This window comes from Puntigrus tetrazona, chromosome 21 (assembly GCF_018831695.1).
Source record: "Puntigrus tetrazona isolate hp1 chromosome 21, ASM1883169v1, whole genome shotgun sequence".
NCBI classification, from domain to species: domain Eukaryota; kingdom Metazoa; phylum Chordata; class Actinopteri; order Cypriniformes; family Cyprinidae; genus Puntigrus; species Puntigrus tetrazona.
The window spans coordinates 7,944,018-7,962,005 of record NC_056719.1 but is presented as its reverse complement, the minus strand read 5'-3'; the positions used below and the strand labels follow the sequence as shown (position 1 = coordinate 7,962,005).

General features: G+C 38.2%; 1 protein-coding gene across 4 annotated transcripts in view; it reads left to right on the top strand.

Moving 5' to 3' along the window:
* The window catches only part of arhgap32b (Rho GTPase activating protein 32b), a 74,850-nt gene that overhangs the window by 24,484 nt on the left and 32,378 nt on the right, over positions 1-17,988 (top strand). For all 4 annotated transcript variants that reach the window (XM_043221512.1, XM_043221511.1, XM_043221508.1 and 1 more), the window contains exons 3-5: positions 4,437-4,545; positions 7,124-7,215; positions 7,345-7,429. In XM_043221512.1, coding sequence (XP_043077447.1) covers positions 4,437-4,545; positions 7,124-7,215; positions 7,345-7,429 — 286 coding nt within the window. The remainder of the gene's footprint in view (positions 1-4,436; positions 4,546-7,123; positions 7,216-7,344; positions 7,430-17,988) is intronic.

Below are 17,988 nucleotides of genomic sequence, written 5' to 3'. Positions count from 1 at the left end.
GTCAAGCTGCGGTGGTAGTGCTGCATGATCGCTTTATTTGCAGCCAGAGAAGGCAAAGTGATTACAAATTGCCTTACAAATTGTCAATTTATTGTCCCTCTGTATGATTCCATTGTTCCGTGTATGCATGCTAGTTTTTTCCATCACATTCAATTCAGACTTCAGATGCACAACTCTGATAAAATCTAATTTTGTTTTCTGTGGTACTGTACATACATAGTGGTGCGAAAGAAGTGATTGATTTATATATCGAGTGCTCTATTAGACAAACCACACTGATTTGTTTTTATACCCCCAGTGTTAGACTAGAATCTTCTTGTGTCAGTGATTGGGTAAGACTGAGCAAACAGCGAAGAGCTCTCTGCTTCCTGAAATATTGCATGCTGACAGAGTGCATTTCTATCAGCACTTTCCTGTCAGTTGACAATTTGTTCGTCCTCACAGTGACGAAGCATTCCTGCAGGACCTGCGCCTGCTTAAAACCAAGGACTGTGTGTGAAGCTTTAAGCAGTTTACTTAATAACGACTGAAAATGTTAATTTTAAATTAGTTTACTGGCATTACATGCACTGTAATTCATAGAAAACTATGATAGACTTGATAAAGATGTTTAGCTTTTTTCCATGAACCAAAATTACCAAAAACAAATAGTGGTTATATGATAGCTTTGTGTGAACATACGAAAATGATTTACTAATTTTTGGTAATTGTATGACAGATGGAAAAAGTCATATAGACATAATTGATGTAAATAATCCAAAAATATTTCTACTATTCCTTTAAATCCAATTAGTCTTTGCGTGGTGAACCTACGGATTAATTGAAAACCAGATGTGAAAGCAAACATGAATTCTGTATCTACTTGTGATGCACCAGTCCTCCATCAGGCCATCATTTCAATTCTCCAAAATCCCTCTTCAGAGTCGCAGAAGCATATGGTCTGTGCTGTTGATTTCAGTGCCGGCAGCCTCTCGTGTTAAAAAAAACATTTCATCTTTGCTGAGTTAAATAGGAAAGTGTTACTCTGTGTGGGCTGCTTTGACTGGCATTACTTCACTGACACTCCGCCACTGGAGTTTGCAGATAGAAAGTGCCCTGCAGGGGATAGCAAGCTTTAGGTCCGGTGTCTTCTGTAAAAATTTGTTTAGACCAGCTCTCCAAGGCGGGCTGTTGTTTTGATCATTCCTACTCGAAAATACCCAAATCCTCCCGATGACTTCTCTCGAGGGTAACACGAGCTACCTAATGAAAATGTTTTACAGTAATTTGTTTTAGGGGACGTTGCCTTAGGGGAATCTGTGCAGCAGACAGTGTGAGACCTGCTTCAACATTTTGAAGTCTCTGGAGCTCGCTTAGACAGGATCTTCAGAATAGAAGAAGCTCTGATACACATTTTTCCCCCTACATATAATCTGTGTGTTAATGAAATGCTGACTCAGAATAGAGGTGCTTTCGTGATTTATGAAAACCCAGCATGACCTGCACTGGCCTCCAGGAGTTAATGACTTCCATTGGGATGTGATGAGGGTTTTGTGACATAACACAATGGCGACCACTCCATCTCGACCAAAGATACATCCCAATTATCTCTGTTGTCCTGCAGTGGCTGAAACACAGCCATCCATACTCCGATTGGATTTGTCCTCAAGTTCCAGTATGCCAGAAAGGTACATTTTCAGATTTTTAATAGGTGTTTTTCACAACTTGAATATGAATATATGTGTGGAGATACGCAGGAAAGTAGTGTGATTAAGAGTCGGATTGGATCTTGTCTACATCCCCAGTTTTTTTATGCTTAGGGGAAAATCTGGGGATTTGAGTTTTGTAATTAAATTGATATGGAATTAAAATCTACACAGGAAAACGTAATTAAGGTCTCTAAACTAAATTAGTCATAAATGTGGCAAAAATAAAAATGCTCAACAAACTAACAAATTTTTAAGGAAGGAAGGAAGGAAGAAGATTAAACATTGCATATAAGTTAAATAATCTGTTTAAATCAGATTCAGTCAGTGAATGTTTCAGAGCTATTACTGAATTGAATTCTTAAAAAAATAGGTTATTAAGCATGTAAGAACCAATAGGTAGTATCTATTATTACTAATTAAACTTAATTGGTTTTAAACAGCCCTCTTTATTCAGCATAGTTATTTAGCTTCTAATTGTTTATTTTAGAAGCCAGTGGCTTCCCAGTCACTTATTTTATTTAGATATTTTTTTTTGTCTGAAGCTGTTTCAGCTGTTTAATGTTTCAAATTGCCAGTACCTGTCAGTGCAGTGTTCATATCTGCAGCTAAAAGCATAATCAGATTATCATAAATACTAAACAATTTATTAAGCACACAGGGGGTGGTGGATTTGTTGTAATTTTTGAATGGCAGGGGGTTCAGTTCTGCAGAAAACTTCAGAGTTTAGTGTGAAGTTCTGTGGGTGCGGATTCTGTGTGGGCCTGTTATTATAGCGTATCTCACTCCAGAAAACCTTGCTTATCTTCAAATGTACATGATGGAATCTCCCGCTCCATCACACCATGCCTCATTGAGCGCTCTTGTTCCATGAATGATTCAATAACCAAAATACACACAGGCCCGTGACTGCTGCGCGTTGTAGCTCAAGTAAATGTGATTAATCGTGTTATTGATTATGCACTGCAGTATGTTGCACCTGGATCAGTGACGAGTCCTGGCACAGTGTCATAATGCAGCACACTGTTGCTTTCTGGACATCCTCCATCCTGGTAATTATGGATGCAAACTCTGCTGTGTCAGATCTACATGGAGCGGATGACAGTTTGAGGTCGGCAACGTATGGATAAACCAGCTTCTTCTATTCCACTTTGAAATGTTGGGTCTGTGCTCATGTGAGACTGAAACTGACAGCAAAAGGGGGGAAGGAGATGCATGTGTGCTACTGTTACTGCTGCTGCTACCTGTTTTAAAACATACACTGCACAAAATGACTTTTTTAGTAACCATCCTGTATCTATAAACAGCCTTTAAGCTGGATCAATTTGCACAGTAAAATTGTACACTCTTATTACTTGCTTTCAGAGGATATGTTTTGAATTAAGTTTACTTTTCTTATCCCACAGGCAATTCTTTTTCTTGTTTTAAACCGGAATCTGGCAGAATTTAGTTTGGTTTATGATCAACAAAAAACTATTTACTAATGGCATGAAAAAATAAGCTTAATTTAGTATAATAAATCTCGTCAGTTTTGCTTTTCAAGTGAGTCAATCCCGCCTTAAGGATGTTTAGATAACAAGACTTTTTTTTTTTTTGCATCGCAGTCTAATGTCCTTGTGCTAGGACTATTCTTCTTTCTTCGTTTCTTGTCGTATTTAAGATAATTTTGTCAGGAGCTGAATCAATTTCAGATGAACAGGAATAATTTTAAATAGCACTCTAGCTCATCAAATCATCTTAAGAGTGCCTTCCCTGCACATTCCTTATGGTGAGAACCATTTTTACTGTGCTCCATAAATCAGCAGCGTAATTAAAGGTCTCACAAGGATGCAAACCGTGTCATTAATTTAGCTCAGATTTGTGTGGTGGTGTCAAGTTCTTGTTTATTGCAAAATGGCAGCATTATAGTTAAAATAAAATGCAGGCGCGCTCTCGCAGTTCATGATATTTGCTGGATGTGTGTTTTGTAAGCTGCAGGGTCAGGTATTACACTCTAACGTGAGAGTCTCTGTTCAAAGCAGATAAACATTCAAAGCTTTGTCCAGGTCATCCAGATTGGTTTAATCCATATAGTATCAATTTTATTTAATTCGCTCCATGCCTTTTATGGAAGCAATTTTCTGTTCTGTCAGAACAACCCCCACACACACACAAAGTATAACGGTACAACTAACCGAGCTGCGCTTTTCATCTCTGATCAGTGGTGGTTTGTCATCTTGCCCATGTGAGATGAGCCAGACTGCTACTTTGTCTCTCCTACCCTCTCATTCAGCAGGGTTGGAAGGACATGGTATCGTCACTTTCTTTTATATTATCCATGAAAGACCATGTGATTATGATCAACTTTTCTAGATGGCAGGCTTTTCCTAAAAAAAAAAAAAAAAAAAAAAGCTGCAGATTCCCCACATAAATTGGCAGATATCCTTACATGCTGTTGTAGGGATCTCATTTTGATTCCCTGCTGTGCATGCTGGATAATAATTTTTTCCTTTCTTGTCACTGTGATTAGTTTCGACATCTTGCCTAATTGAAATGATGCTGCCATTAACACCTCTGTGAAGGATGGGATGTTCTAATTCACCGACGTACATTGAGGACATGTCATTTTTGCTGTCACACCGCCTGTCTGATATTCCACTCGGCTACGCTGTCGTAATTCTCAAAGGCAGCCGCAAAGCAGGCTATATCCGTTTATTTCACAGGCTATCAGACTGACCCTGCCTCTTTTCTCTCCCTCCCCTCTTCCCTCAGGGGCCTGAGGCCTGGACGGCACCCGGAAGAAGACGATATCGTGCCAGAGCTTGCCAGGAGCATCCACCCCCGAGAGCGACCTGACTGGGAGGAAACCATCAGCGCAATGGTGAGGAGCCAAAAGCTCACAGTCTCGCACAAATTCAGAGACTCCCTCCCACACCCTACGTTTACAAAGCCAGTAGTAAAGAGAGCAAATAGCACACCCTCAAGCTGTGAAAATTAAAGATCGACTGCATGCTGTCCAACATGGACAATATCACTAATGTCACTTATGAAGGATAATTCTCTTTTTCTTTTTCTTTTTTGTTTGATTTCTTTTATGTAAGACCCATATTGCTTCTGGGACTGTCAGACATTATTACCTGTCTGTGGGAACATGTTCTTGTCAGAGGGATAATGTAGATCCAGTCATTATCCTGCGAAGGATACGATCCATTCAGTGACTAGTAACAATGACCTTGAGGGACTTAAGATTCATATTTATGGTAAACATTAAACCTCTATTAGAGGACTGCAAGCTCGGGTGTTAGAGCTTTAAATCTAGAATATTATGCTGAAAAAAGAAACCAAATATACAGTACCTTTCAAAAGCATGGAATTGGATTTTTAAAAAATGTTTTAGAAATCTCACCAAGGCTGCATTTGTTTGACAGAAAAAAAAGCAATATTGTGAAACTGCAATTTAGGGCTTTCAAATAGATTCATTGTGATTTATTTACATCCAAATAAATTTGCATAAGATATATTTGTGTGCTGCATATAGAAGTAAATGCATACATTATATATTTGTATTTATATATAATAGAATGAATATTATCTATAAATATTTCCTAAATGTATACAGGTATGTGTATTCATAATACGTATGTACACACACACACACACACACATATATAAGCAGCTGACACATAATCTGACTTAACATTATTTAGCAATAATTAGCAGTGGCATATTTGATTGCAAAAGATCTATAAGGTTGACCTATCAAAATGGAGTGTTCTAGAGAGCTGTGACTGTATTAAGCTGCTCTGAAGATCTACAGCATCTGTAACATTCTTTCCTCAGCCTTTGTTCAATACTGAATTAGTTTCAATTCATGATTATTTCACCAGCACTGACATACTTGCATTCAGTGGTGCTGATAAAAAAAAAAGAAAAAGAAAAACGTGTCTCCATGGCAACCTGACTGTTGGCTGATGTTGTTTTGAGCACAAACAGATTAGCAAGGACATATCAAGGGAATCACCATGTATCAGCTCACTCGTATGACAAATTAATTTAATGCTCTTTGGCTCTGTTTTATACTATTGTGTATCAGGGTATTAATTGAACTCGTTAATTGTACAGTCAAGGTCATCAAGCTCCAGTGACTGTCGTCTCTTCGCTGCCGTGACCTACATTCACTGTCACTTAGTGAAGTGAGAACGTGATGATCAACAAGACTGTCTGTTGCGAATAACGAAACAGATCCAGATTGGGATCGGACCCAGTTGAGTTTTCACACCATGTTTTACACCAGCAGAAACTGGTCTGGTTGGCCACACGCTCATTTAAAGCTGCGTGGTCAAGAGACTTTTAATAAGCCCATGTCTGGCAGCTAAGAGCCACACTTTCAAAGCATTATTCATTTTTCATGGACGTTTCGAATCAGTGGCATGTTTTTTCTTTGGCCAGATGATTGCTCGTCTCTCGTTTGGCTAGGCGTTGAAGAGACTGGCTACAGAGTTTTATAAAGCATACCAGCTGTCAAATGATTTAGAGGCAGGGCACAGGCTTAGCCTTTGTGAAACCACAGTTCAGGGGCTCTTAGGTTTTTGGCATATTCGTTTAACCTGTCTTTGACCCAGTTGTAGCTTTCTCTCTCCTTCCATTACTCAGCAGATCTGTGTTATGGTGTCTACAGGTAGTCGCTGATGTTAAATAATAATCTTGTTATACTGTGCTGTTAATTTTTGTGTATGGGAGAGGGATTTGTCTCTAGCTCTTATTTGCACAGAAAGATCTAACATTTTAATGCAATGCATGAGTGTTATGGTATAGTAAAAGGCTATTTGCAGAGACTGAATTAAAAAAAGAAATAGCAGTTGAGTGGTATTTTTTCAGTGGCAAAATTTTACAAGAACATTATTCATAAACCATTTCCAACAGAACATTATGTATTACCTGTGAAAACATCTTTTTCTTATTTTATTTATTTTTATTTAGTTTCACAATTGGTGTTTTAATAATATTGACAAAAATGTCAGGATTTTAGTGATATGGATAACTAGAGCACATTTAGAGCACATCATTTGGGCTTTAATGCATGTTAGAAACAATGCAGATATTATGGTAGAAGATACATATTGCAAAAACCTGGTTATAATAAGTTTGTACCTCATAGCTGCAAATGTATGTATATGTTCTGAGAAAACTATATATATATATATATATATATATATATATATATGTGTGTGTGTGTGTGTGTGTGTGTGTGTGTGTGTTTCAGAGAATGATGAAAACTCTTATCAAACTGTAAATAATAAATAGGTTGTATATCTTTTAACAGGACTTTTTGTGTTGTATTGTCATATTGGCCCTGGTGTGAACAGGCCATAACTATGCCATTTGGTGTATGGGCTGTTGGATTGTGTCTAGGGACATAGACTGTCATGTCAATAGAAGCCTGTGTATCCTTCTTTCAGGCACGGAGTGCAGAAATTCCAGAGCTGAGCTCCGAGCCTCTCATGCGCTCTTGCAGCAGCACCGCCAGCATGAAGGTGAAGAACGTCAAAAAGTAAGTGTCAAACATTCACACAGTCAAAGTCACTAAGGCTTCTGCAGAATGCTGTTTGTACATCACTCACTGAACTAGCCCTCATGTTTATAACTAAATATTGACCTCAGTATCTTGTGATCTTTTCAGGCTCTCATTCACCAAGGGCCATTTTCCAAAGTTAGCCGAATGTGCCCACTTCCACTATGAAAACGTTGACTTTGGGACGATACAGGTAAGATCCTAAGCCCTTATTAACAGTGAGCTTCCTTCAGCTTCAGAGTGGCTCTCAGTGACTGAATTTGAAAAGGATAGTGTTAAAAATAAGGCACATGGGAGATTAAATTCTGATGTGCATGCGTGATTGTGCAATGAAATGTCAGGGGTGTGCAGATAACACCAAAGTGCCACAGCTGGGAGAGGGACAGCAGCGCATCTCTAATGCAAGGCTCCAGGGGATTGAAAAGTGAGGATCAACATGATTTAATATCGCTACAGCAGCAGTAGCACGCTTGCAGATGACACTTTCCTCTGCTGGACTTGGGTATTGCAAAGTACTTCACAATACAATACACATTGCAATACATATGTCACGATTCAGTCGTGATGCATCCCTGTATCATAATTAGATCTCAATTGAAAAGCGTGACAAAATCTCAGCATGACAGTGAGAGAGTGTGAATCTGCGGTATCAGTTTCAATCTTTTCACTTTTGTCCAGTATTGTCTAACACTGAGAAACCAGAAATTAGATTAATAAATACAGTTAATACAATATATGAAAGCTGTGATATTTCTATAATTTTAAAAAAATTATAAACGGGGCATTCATGACATGATTGACTGTTTAATATAATTGTATTAATTTAAATGTTTATTAAATATTAAAAGCATCATATATAAAATAAAAAAAGCTGTTAATAATTTATGTATATTCATGGATATGATTTTTATCAGCATCAACAAGTAACAAAGTTCAGTAACAACTAAATGCAATTACACCAGATTTTGGCCTCATTTTTAATTGTGATTTTTGGTTTAATCATGTATGTGGTCTGCTTGGTTAGAAGAGCTCTTGTGGGTTTTTTTAAATTATCTCAATGTCTCTAGCATGACTGCTGCATTTTTTTTTTGTACGATTTTTCAAGTAAATCTACTACATTGTATTCCATTATTTTGAGCTCCATCTAGCTGCAGAAACCATAACAAAATCTAACCATTTTTAGACAAATGATCATTCAACATTGAAAAAAAAAATACACAGGGTTTCCAGTAAAAATTATTTCGCCAGTTATTTAATACATTAAGCGAACAATCTGCAAATACTTCTGTAAATCAGCTTTTAAAAGCCTGTGCAGATGAGTTTGCTTTAATAAGGGGCGGGGTTGTAAAGCATATGACTTGTGTCCCCTGAGAAAAAGGGTGGGAACCGCTAGGTTAGAGGAGTGTGACAGCTTAGGTCAGCACTGTACACGGTGACTTTCGGTCTGAGACAGTAACAGGGCTCAACACTCTGGAAAGGATTTAGAGGGCATTTACAGGACATGTTCTCTCTTTCAGGTAGACAGGGCACAGATGGAACCAGAATAAGTATTTTTAACTCAACTACATCTAAAAACATGACTGTGCTAGACCTGAAGCAGTGACACATTTGTGCATAATGCCCAGTGTACCCGATCCTATTTTCGACATTCATTCTTTTGAAGTGGGAAAGAAAACTTTTACTTATCCGTATTTCAGACTAGGTGAATAGGTTCGGCTTCTTCTGTGTCTTTTTAGAATTGCTGTTCCCTTTCACATATTTTACATTTCTCATTATAAACTGTATCAAGGCTCAGTGAATGTCTAAAAGGATTGGTGGGAATGCTGAATAGCGCCTTGTTGTGTAGGGACAGGAGGTGGGGTGGTGCGACAGTGTCGGAGATCTCTGTGCCTCTGTGTTTGGGATTAAGGGTATAATGGAGCGCTCACAGAATGAGAAAATAGATTGGCATGGTGTCGAGGGCCAGACAATTGGGAGGGAGTGAAGCCGTGGTTTCTTCAGGGGGCCTTCACACTGAATAGTAATCCTACTTTGGAGGAATTGCCCTGGGAATGCCGAAATATGAGACGGCTATTTCCCATTCAGATGCTGCAGTGTCTACATTTCTGTATTACTGTTGATGGATTATTGTTGTTTTAACACTGTGTAAACCATCATATAGATATAGCAGGTTGTTGCCTTCGCTGGCGTCCAGTAGAGGGCAGCAGCTTCTTTCTTTTACCAGTTTGCAGCCCGTGTAGAAGGATACCATGGCGACAATGAAGAACATCAATAATTCTCTTTACTCTGCTGCATAATCATGGTTTATGCACAAAACACGACTAAATCCGGAGAAGTCCTGCAGCCCTGAATGAATGAGTCTGTGGTTGTACGACAACAGCTGGCATGGATACATCAGCCGTGTTTGCTGTGTTCCTACCAGAACCCTGCATGTCATCCTTCTGCTGGTGATTTATGAATGGTTTGTAATTACAGGCAGATCACTGACAGATACTCCCAAAAGAGCAGCAGAATGACTGGGTTTCTCTACGTTCAGAAACGCCTCCAGGAAAACACTGTTGTCCACAGTCCTTTTGTTGAATGTATTGCCATTAACTGATCAGTACCATACTGGATATCAGGGATTTTATGTGTTTGTGTCTATACACACACACACGCGCACACACACACACACACACACACACACACACACACACACACACACACACACACACACATATCATCATATCATCATTTTCCAAATGTTGACAAATTCACTTAAGGATGCTCAATATGCTCTGACCTGCATTTTTGTTTTGTTTTGAATGGTTTCAATAGAACTCTCTGATGCTCACATAGACTGCAGTAAAAATTAATACATAAACACATTTTTCCTATGACAGAAAATAATTTCTCACATTTATAGCAGCCATTATTTCAACGTTCAGTATCATTTGATCCCCCCTTTTTTTTTAGAACAAAATTTTACTTTACGGTTACCTTTCATTCTTTTTACATAGTAAATAAGTGTTTTTGTACCACACATTTATTTTTTTGATTGATAAGTTAATATTCATTATCTAATTCTACGTGATCTACCAATTACATAGTTGATCTTTAAAGACACTTTTAAATGTCGTCTTCAGCAAATCTTTAATTTTTATATTGTATATTATAATGTTGTGATGACTTGATTAACTTTCGAATTTAGCAGTAGTGAATAGAATTGTATTCTCAGTGCAATTTCTTAATAAATTTGTAGCCTTGTTGAAGCTGTGTGCCACTAAGGGAGTTTATGTCCCCCATTGTTAAACGCTTAGCAATAATCTCTACATTGCTCACGTGGAATTGACCTTTTTGTCTGTAGCATCGCTCATTGATTTCATTGCTGTTCCACTGCTGTACATAAACATACGACATTGCTTTTAGCAAAACATGGTTTAGATTTTCCTTGAAACTGAACTTGAACTTAGATTTTCCTAAATGCTTTTATTTTTGTGCCGTGCACTGCTTATGTTGCTTGACATTAAACAGCGGTGGTTTAAACACCGGAGATGACTTTGCATTTAAAAAAAATAATTGTGTTGTTGGATACGGTGACCGATTGTCTGTTAGGTTATGCTCGCACACAATGGAGGGCCTGTCTTCTGGTTCCTTTCATTGCTGTTGCTCAGCCCTGTACCACAGTGTGTGGTAACTGGCACCGTCTGCCGACCACAGCCAGTTGAAGACAAAAGCACTACTTAGATTCAATTACAGATATGACTTAAGTTCACCAGCCGCTGAAAATGAACAAGAATGCTGCTCGGGAAGACACGTGTATGTTGTTCCAGTGTTCTGAGACTGCTAACAGAGGAAATAGTTTCCATAAGCACCCCTCCCCGTTGGTTCTATGAGTAAAGGCAATGGCTGTGTTTTTAGTGTGCCAGTGTCCCTTCCCCCATTTTCTGCTCCAGGCTCATATAGCTACTCGGTATACTCTCTGGATATATGACCCCTCGACCCAGAGCATTCATTGGGTCGGTCCTTTGCCAGAGAATGTGCTCAATGCCCAGTATTCACTGCGGTCCATCATGGCTCTCTTTATAATGTATTCTTGGTTGTTTGAAAGCAGTTACACCTGCTGCATATTTATAATATTACATAGTCTTGGTTAGACTTAAACCATAAAATTAAAACATAAAAAACACTGATAAATTACTCTATTTCTAAAAAAATATTTGTTTGTTTTTTATTTTAAATATTTGTTCATTCAATCGAAATGGTAATATTTGCTAATATAAGTCATTTGCTAATTATTATTCCACAAAAATGCATTATTGGTCCAAATTGGTTTTATCATTCATTCCTACTTGGGGCTAAAAAGGTGCCCCGCTGAAAGAAATCTGGTCATTCTAGCTAGTAAAGAAACTGCCTTAGGTATTCAGTGAGAAGGGAATAAGACACTTCATCCTCTAGTGGTTGCTTTGTAGAGGACGCAGTGCGAAGTTCCTTCAGAAGGGAACGTTTCAGGTTACCATGGTTCCCTTAGAAGGGAATGAGACACAGTGTCTATTCCAAAGAGACAACTAGAGAAGGCATTGCGCAGTTCCTCAGAAGAGAACCAACTAAACTAGTTAACGGCTCAGGTTTTGCCCAAGATGGTTTAAGAAATCCACCTTCCAGCTGATTAACCACGAAAAACCTGCTATGTCCCAATAAAGAACAGTTTTGGACTAACTAGAAGCTGAATTTTCCAGCAGTCACATACACATCCTTTTAAATTTTATTACTGAGATATGATACATCAGTCTTGTGTGCTTCTCAGTCCTGTAGTATTCTCAGCTCCGTTTGGCCGTTTGAATTACCTTTCACAGCCTGACTATTATTATTTACCCTCTATATCTCTCTAGCAATCTATCTTCACATCTCTTAGTCATTGCCTGTGGAAAAAGTCAAATGCTCTTACCCCTCAGCTGCTACACATGACACATTTATTCCTGAGCTATTAGGCAGCCTGGAGCGGAGATGCAGCCTCTAACCCACAGGTCAGACGGGCCAGTATGGCTGCTGTCACTGTTCAGCCATCACATTGACATGACCGCTTGCTCATGCCCTCGATGTAAATCTGAAGTGGAGTCACGTCTTGTTACAGCAAGTCCAGAGCACGACACTCTTTATCAAATCAGCTAGTTTAATAAAGAGTGGGTGGTAGTTCTGTTTGCAACTAATGGCTCTTGAATGAGCAGAATACTAAAACAAAGCCACATTCTCCTTCCCTTCCTCACCCCTTTGTTCATTTCTCTTTCTCACACTCTCTTTGCTTGTTTTTCATCCCCACCGCAGATCAAGAAACTTGGATTCTTTTCCTGCTTTGGACCGGTCAGCTGTTTATTTTTAGGGCAGTATTGATGCGTTGATCAGCACCATCTGGTGCTAATGGGCAAGTTATCGGAAATAGCGGCTGCTTTGTTAACATTGCTATACAGATTTATGAGGCAAAGGAAATATTTTGTTTAATTCTGCCTCCTAGATGACTGAGTATCTATATTTTGTATTCCAGTATAAAACTAATATGTTCCAGGAGTTAATTTCCACTCATGAACACATTAGTTCTTCGCATGGCTCTCTTTCCAAATCCTTCAGTGGCTGATATTTGCAGGCACTCTTTCACAAAGTACTTTTTTGTGTTTTACTTCTTTCAACTGACATTTATGCATACAGGCACTTTTAGCCTACTTTATTCAATGGTAGATTGATTGGTTGCCACATTGGGAGTGCATACAAATCTTTTAGCAGTGCCCTGTGAAATTAAATCCAAAGGCTATTCTGTAAGAAATCTCAGGGAGGTATATGTTTGGTTTCAAAACACTAGGAACATCTGTATATCAGTATATTGCACATGAGGTGCAAATGGAAATGTGCCAACAAATTATTAATTGCACACCATCTCTGTACTGTAAGTTACCCAATTTGGTTATTTTCAAATAAGAATGTATTGTGTTTTAAATTGCATTAAATTAAAGGCTGTAAAAAATCCCATATACTATCCAAGGCTACATTTATTAGATCGAAAATACAGTATAAATAGTATAGTTAAATGTTACTGTTTTAAATAAACCGCATATATTATTGTTTTAACATGTCTAAATATGTTCATTTGGTGATCATTTCTTATTGCAGCTTAATACTTTGGTCGGAAAAGTGATGCATTTTTTTTCAGGGTTCATTGGTGAGTGGAAAACTCAAATTAACAGTATTTATTTAAAAGTGTGGTTAACCTAAGGATTGAGTTAAACAGTTTGAAGTGAAGCGAAAAAATATTCCGTAGCTTAGTATGTAGGGAACAGTAAACACTGCATAAAGTGTAGCTAAAAGCAGCTTGTGAAACTTAATATTTGGCATGCTCTTGGTTATGAGATCTTGCATTTAAAAATATTACTACTTTTAATGCAAGCTGTGCTTTTTATTCATATTTTTTCTTTTTTTGCAAAACAGTCGCCATTTTGGATGCATAAACCATGAGGCATGATGTCCCATGTGGTCCGCCCGCATCTCAGACCACAGTGTGCATATATATGGTGTGTGCATGAGGCCACATAAATCATGTCAGTCAGTTGACCCACGTATGCTTGGTAATGACAAAATGTCTCAGCTGGTATTGTGGGGTAGAGATATCAAGAGGAAATGGCCTGTGAAATAGACCTTGGAGGAGGGGAACTTGACTGACCTGCCAATCTCCCTCAAGCCCCGCCCCATGCCCTCTACAAATAAACAATGGTGATTCAGGAGTCTAACTGCTCTCACAAATGACAGCAATCTCAGAAGAGGGTTATTTACTCAAGAACTTCTCTGTAGAGCATCAGGCTACCCCATTCACTCCCTGCAGTCTCTCTACCTACACTTCAGAATTGCTGGAGCAGCTTGTTAAAATGCTTCAAGCAATCTCTTTGTGGAAAAGCTGGCCATGCAGGCTGCATACAAACTCAATACATGTTAGGCTAAGCCTCATGCTGCTTTACCTGTGTCCCACGATGTGCTGTTCTGACAGCTTCTGCTCTTGTATTGCTGTGGACCTCATTTACAGAAACCATGCTGTAAGATCTCTTTGAGATGCTTACTAGCTGCTGAGTTGGCTTTATCGATCTGTGCAGTACAATGTGTTTTTGGTTTGCAGGCATCTTTTTTATGTCTGACGGCTGAGGTGACAAACTAGCCTAAATCATTAATGGTGCAGGACTGTTCTAGAAGGACTTCCTTTTAGTATGCATTGTCTTATGCACTTCTTGTTTTCTTTAGAAAAATTGCTTTTATTTGATACTTCCCTCATAAGTAACACTTGTACATTTCAAAGGTTAGATAGTAGGAAGTTGTTCAATTTAGGAATGTGTAAAACACAAACAAGGGTTCACTGAACCCCATCTGATACTTTAAATGGGCTGAATAAAGGTTTTATTGTTGAAAATGTTTAGTAGAGTCAATGCCAATAACCTTGTAGGCAGCTCGCCAACATACAGTGCCATTGTGCTACGGGCATCCCGAGTTTGAATCCTGACTCAAAGACCTTTCCCAATCCTGCCTCCATCTCTCTTCCACTTCACTTCCTGTCAGTTGTGATCTGTCCTATCACAATAAAGGTGAAAATACCTAAAAGAATGGAGATCGAATGGATGGAAGGATGGGTGAACAAATGGAAAAAATTAGAAATATGTAATGGAAAAAGTGCAGCACATTAATTAAAGCTCCAATGCTCCATTGAAGAATGACACTGAAGACTGAAGTAATGACTGCTGAAAATTCAGCTTTACAATGACAGTTCATCTGACAACTGATTCAAGGCTTTAATGGATTTTCTATGAGAATTCATGCTTAATAGTAATTTTATAAGGAGATTTATATTCTTTTTTTTTTTTTTTTTTTTTTACACTCTACCATGTGCTTGAATCTTATCCATTTCAATTTCCTGTTCACTTTAAATCCTGTCAAAGCTACCTTACACAGTTATGTCATCCTCTGCTGTATATGTGTTCCTCCTCTGCAATGAAACAGTGGAGCACTCCACTATTGCCCTGTGGGCACATGCACTCAGAAACACAACCACTCTGTAGCCCGTTAAAAATACCACTCATTCCACCCGCATGGGTTGGAGAGTGTGTGGGAAGACCACTTTATACTCACAGACCTGCTCTTACCTCCACAATCCTGCCCTATCCGCAGCAAAGAGAAATTTTCAACATGTTAATGTTTTGTTTGTATCATCACCCTATAATGTGAAATGTACTGACTACAGAATATGGTTTGGTTCCCTGTCCATTCTCACAAGACGTGTTCACCTCAGTCACCTCCCTTTTCCTTAAGTGTCCTCTCAATTTGTGATTTGCAGAATCATGTGAAGGGTATGCCCTGGCAAAGCTGGCATGATGCCCAGTCACTGTTGAGGCAAATCTGAATGAACTAGGTCACTATTGGATTATAATTTTATAATGTATATAGTTGTTCAAAAAGAGAGAGGCTTGTTTTAATGTATCTAGTAGACAATGTATAATAACAGCAGTCATTTTTAAGGGTAAAATATGAATATTTTGCCTCAAACTACTAATTTACTAATTATTAATAGTAAACTAGTTTTAAGTTTAGGTATTTGGTAGGATTAGATCAGCGTAGGACATGTTCATAAAAGGTTCTTTTGAGCTTCTTTTTGCTAAAATTCTTGAGTATAAGTTTATTACACTGTAATGATATCATAATACAGTTATTTTTGCTTTTAATAAGGCCTTTATGATATCATAATGTGTGATACCATAGAAATCTTACAAAGACAAGTAAACAGCAATTAAATAAGAATAAGAAACAAATTTTAAGCAATAGGACAAAAAAACCCAAACAAATACATTTTATAAATTAATCAAATGTATAGAAACATTACGTGTTCTTCACTGTGTAAATGAAATATATAATATTTCTTCTTATTACAGTTTAAAAATATGATTGTCGAGCAGTGAGTTTTTTGGTTTTTTTAATGTTTTTTTCATCAACATGAATGACAGAAAGGATAATGTTACTTTAAGAGCTGGCCAGATCCAGTATACAAAGTGTTTTGCTTCATAGCTGTTTCATTTCACTTAAGACTTAAATTAGTGTGTTTACTAGGATACTTGCAAAGATGGGCATTTTGACACATAAAAGTGTGTATTTAAGTATTCAAGGTCTATAAAGTAGCAAAAATAACTCTCTTCAATACTCCCATGCTCTTTGAGAACCATCTTTACGTGGGCGCACCTCCTTGACAGCGCTCAGAAAGTATATAGCGAAATGAGTTCTCTTTTGCTGCTGATTGCATTTAAATCACATTGCTTAAAGTGCCCCTATTATAGGTTATGAAAGGTTCATATTTTGGTTTTGGGAGTCCCAAACATCAGGTTGACATGCACGCAAAGCCAAAAAACACGATTTGTTTATATACAGTTATTTTCCAAACCCCTCTGGTGGTTGGCCAATTTCAGTCTAAAGCAGTGTTTGTGAGCTTTTATTGCTCTGGTGGCAAAGAATACATTTGTATTTTTATTCAGACCAACATGAAAATCAAGGTCTGCACTTGCAACAAGTGGACACACAGTATGTTACTGTTTTATGTGGACGTCAACATGAAACTGCTTTGGACTAGTTTTAAAAACAACTTGTTTCACTGATTCATAGTCAACTCTTTCTTTTAATAGACACTGCCTTTATACACAATGCACTTTCAGATTATAGCTTTGCAGTATGTTTTCATCCATCAAGATCTGTGTTAACCGTTTTTTTAAAATGTGTGCAAAAATGTCAAGTTAGCATGTAATCGCAATAGAGATGATAGTTAAAAATCTCAACCAGCTGACAAATTTCAACCGGTTAATCTTGTCTAGCCACTGCTAGTTAAACCTCACTAATTGACTAATTATGTCCCATTCGTAAAGCATTCCTTTTGGTTTTAGGAATGTGTATTTTCCAAACTTAACCTGGATTTGTTACGGAACTGGATGCTTGAGTGTGTTAAATCTTCCACTGGAATGTGTCCACCCTTAAGAATGCTCTTTTGCGGCTAATCCAGAAACATTAGTGAGGAACCGAATAATCATACGACTTGGCATTTCTTTATTCAGTGGGATCACAATTCTAGTCCTTTAAAGGTCATTGTTCTGTAATTTTGCCGATTTTCCTCAGGAGAATGATCCTTATGTTGACTTACATCATATGTGTTTCTAATCTTGCTGGAACACACTTTGTTATCTTAGCAAATGACACGTCATGTGTCATAGATTTAAGCTAAGGCCAATTTTAAACTCATCCTCGCATTTCAGCTTAAGACTCTCGTATTTGTTTTGGTCTGTGTGACCTCTTCCACCTCCATGAAATCATCCAAACACGACTGATGCCAGCCAGCCTCCCTCCCCAAACTAACACGTACACACTGAGGCAGCCATGTGTTTCTGAGTGAGCTTGACTCCAGGGAAGAATTTCTCATTTCTGCAGGTCGAATAGCAGGACTTTTGGATATCGCTTGCGTTCCGTATGGTTGGCTGCCGCTTTTCACAACACTCCTCCAGGAAAATCTTTCTAATAGCCCTCAGATGTGCTGTGATGGCACACGTGATGTCATTTGGAGTGACCTATTGCTTTTCTCTGTCCCCTGTACTGATTTAAAGCTAAAAAATTTTACCTTTTGTCTATGTTTGCACTTTATTTGGTACTTCTGTCACAGTTACTGCCATGTCTTATCTTCAGTACCCATGAGATCCCATGGGGCAGAGAGCGGCA